The 3,000-nt window shown below is 38.9% G+C and overlaps 1 protein-coding gene across 1 annotated transcript; it reads right to left on the bottom strand.

Moving 5' to 3' along the window:
- Positions 1–6: 6 nt before the first annotated feature.
- LOC120787366 (tRNA (cytosine(34)-C(5))-methyltransferase, mitochondrial-like) lies at positions 7–2,994 on the bottom strand (the record flags this gene model as incomplete). The annotated part of the gene is made up of 4 exons (XM_040122973.1): positions 7–1,248; positions 1,524–1,645; positions 2,189–2,343; positions 2,880–2,994. Coding segments are annotated over 4 exons (729 nt in total), but the record flags the coding sequence as incomplete, so codon positions are not given.
- Positions 2,995–3,000: the final 6 nt, after the last annotated feature.

The raw sequence follows: 3,000 nt of genomic DNA, 5'->3' as shown, positions 1-3,000 counted from the left end.
CCTTTTAAGTTGCTTTGGCAAGCTTGTTAGCAAACAGTTGCTTATTTTTAAGCAACATCATTCATTTGGAGTTGTTTTTTTGACCACTTGATGAATGCAAGTACAATATTCATTCTCTTTGAGCTCTGTTTTTGGTCTCTACCAGCTTACAGGGAAATATCTCGCTCTTTATCTGCTAAATGCTCCACTTTGGGCTTTTCACTGAAAAAAGCTGCCTGCTGTGGCCAAAAATGACACTATGCAAGGAAACCAAAACAGTAAAGTTGCTGCAAGACAGCTAAACAACCGAGGGGGGCTGCAAATGAATATTCTCTGTCGTTTAATTGCTACAAGCCACTCCTTTCACACTGTCACATTGTTTTCAGGGTGTCTTTTGATTCATTGTTATAATAATATCGATTATAGCAGCTTTAAATAAATCTATGTTGTCTAAGGTCTGTCTTTGATGCAAATCACTGTCGGTGGTTAGTATGAATGATGTGAGCAATGTCCTATTTTCTTTTTTTTTTTAGCTGATAGTATTAAATGTAAAATCTCATACCACACAAGTACACACACACACACACACACACACACACACACACACACACACACACACACACACACACAATGAACAACTACTTTAAAAAGCAAAAACAGTTGAAAAGCTGAAACAGTTATGACTTTCCTTTGCCTGCATGTGGCCACACTGACATTTTTATATCTGCATGCCTAAACCTAGGCTGTTTTTACTTTCCTCCTCTATAAGTGGTACAGGTTAAATGTGAATGAATAAGTGTCAGTTTTTGAGTCACTTCCATGAGGTACTTTGCATCTTAAAAAACCTACAGGTAACAAAAGTCCCACAAAGGAAAAGTATTTGTTTAGCCATTTGTTTTCACATACTGTATCTTTACTGCACAGGATGCCCACTATTTCCTTTTTCTAATCCGGGACAAAAACATGGGTCCCCAGGTCTTGCCAGGCTGAGGAACCACTAGGATGCCGAGTCTGCGGTGATAAGAGGACACAGTGCTGTTTTGTTGCTGCAGGGAGGGCTTGTGAGATGTCTGTCCATGACCAGGGTAAGCAGGACTAAATGCAAAGTATTTCGATAAAGGAATGGCAATCTCCTCCCACAGGTCTTCAGGTTCAGCCTCAGGACAGTCATTCATCACAGTCTCAACCACAGCATAGTTCTCAGAGTTGGACAGTGTGCATGTTGAATAGACTACAAGGCCCCCTGGACGCACCGCTGACAGCGCAGACCTGTAAAGAGTAGACAAATATTGCACTGTGACTAATTTACATTCTTTTCTATATAGTGTATACATTATTCTGTGTGCAAAGGCGAAGGCGATTGTTTCATAATTCCTTATCTGAACCAAAACGATATATTTCAGTTTTTTGTTGTTTTTTTTAAAAACAATTTTCAGACATTAATTGTTATATCACATCTCATGAGTAATAACATGTTGGAATATAGGAGAATACCACAAGGCTAACATATAACAGACATCATTTATGCTGGGGAGTGGACTTACCTCAGCAGCTGGGATTGGAGCGCAGGCAGTCTGGCTCTTTCCCTTAGTCTCTGTTCCCCCTGCTGGCTGCTGCAAGAATACAGCCAGCTCCTGTCATTAGAACATGGAGCATCGACTAAAACCTGCAACGGAGAGAGACACAGAAATGTGAATAGTTCAGAATCTGACTCGGAGAGTTCAAGAGCGTAGTGGCAGTGAGGGACAGTAAGGGTCAAAGAAGAAAAGCGAAAGTGAAGGAGTAAAGAAATTGAAATAGATACTGAGGTTAAAAGCAGATGAAAAGACTATGGTCAGCCTGTCTTATTGCCCAATGTAGAAAATGATACTTGCCTCTGAAACTTTACACCTAAGCTGGAATCTTTCCACAAATCTATCCTCTGTGCAAATTTTACAAAAAAAGTAATATCATTGCCACAATACTGCCTGAATCTGTACTACTCTATTGCCTTTCAGTCTTTGTTTACACGGTGTCTTACTCTCAACCTTTTCAACCTGTGCTTTCCTTTTTTTCAGTATTTTGTTCCACTATCAGTCACTTTGAGTCCTTTGACTCCTCCTAGCCATTTTTCTGGTTCCTCTTTTGAATAAACAATTTTCTTCTTTTCTGCTGGTTCTCTGCATTCAATCACATGCTGCCATAAACATGACAGGAGTTCTTTGCCCACCTTGTCATATGTTACTGCTTCACTCTGCCCAAAATATCGTCCGTCCTGTGCAGATACAATCACTTTACTGGTAAGTGACTGAGGCAGAAAAGACTCCAGAGTTTTGGCCAGCCAGTCCCGTCTGTGAGGATCTGGTTCATTACAGCAGAGAAGTGCTGGAACGTAACACAGGGCAGCATTACCTATTACCAGTATTCAATGCAAATAGGGTATTTACAGCAGACAAAAATATTCCTTAGAATCAACAACGGCAAACTTATAGGCAAAGTACACTTTTAATATTTAAAAACAAACCTTAACACATTTCAACAAGATATTTTTGTGAAAAGCTCTGATGGCAAAACACCATAATTCTAGAAAAAGTAATGTGGTGTGCTGTCAGCATTCCTTTACCAGTATAATACGTTATGATTTGGGGTCATTTCAGTTTAATTATGTATAACCATTATTATTTATTAAATATATGAGTTGGTAAATAAACTTTAATATTGAGTATTATAAAATACCAGATGCCAATATTTCACATTTTAAAGATATAACTTGATGTATACACCAGTGATGTGTAAGTTATATTAGCCTATAAATATAGCAGTCTTCCTTTATCTTCTATTGCCTTGTTTTAAAAACTGGACTAAATAGAAATAAAATCAAACAAAAGTTTGCAAAGTCCATTAAAAGATACTTGTTTTACCTGGGGTGGCACACTGCATTATGGCTAAGGCTTTGCCTCCAGGGGCAGAACAAAGATCCAAAACCTTCTCCCCATCTCTGACTTGCAAAGCCAGCACTGGAAGCAGGGACGCAGAATTCAG

The sequence above is a fragment of the Xiphias gladius genome, unplaced genomic scaffold (genome assembly GCF_016859285.1).
Source record: "Xiphias gladius isolate SHS-SW01 ecotype Sanya breed wild unplaced genomic scaffold, ASM1685928v1 HiC_scaffold_1450, whole genome shotgun sequence".
NCBI classification, from domain to species: Eukaryota; Metazoa; Chordata; class Actinopteri; order Istiophoriformes; family Xiphiidae; genus Xiphias; species Xiphias gladius.
The sequence above is the reverse complement of the archived record's forward strand: the minus strand, read 5'-3'. Positions and strand labels throughout refer to the sequence as shown.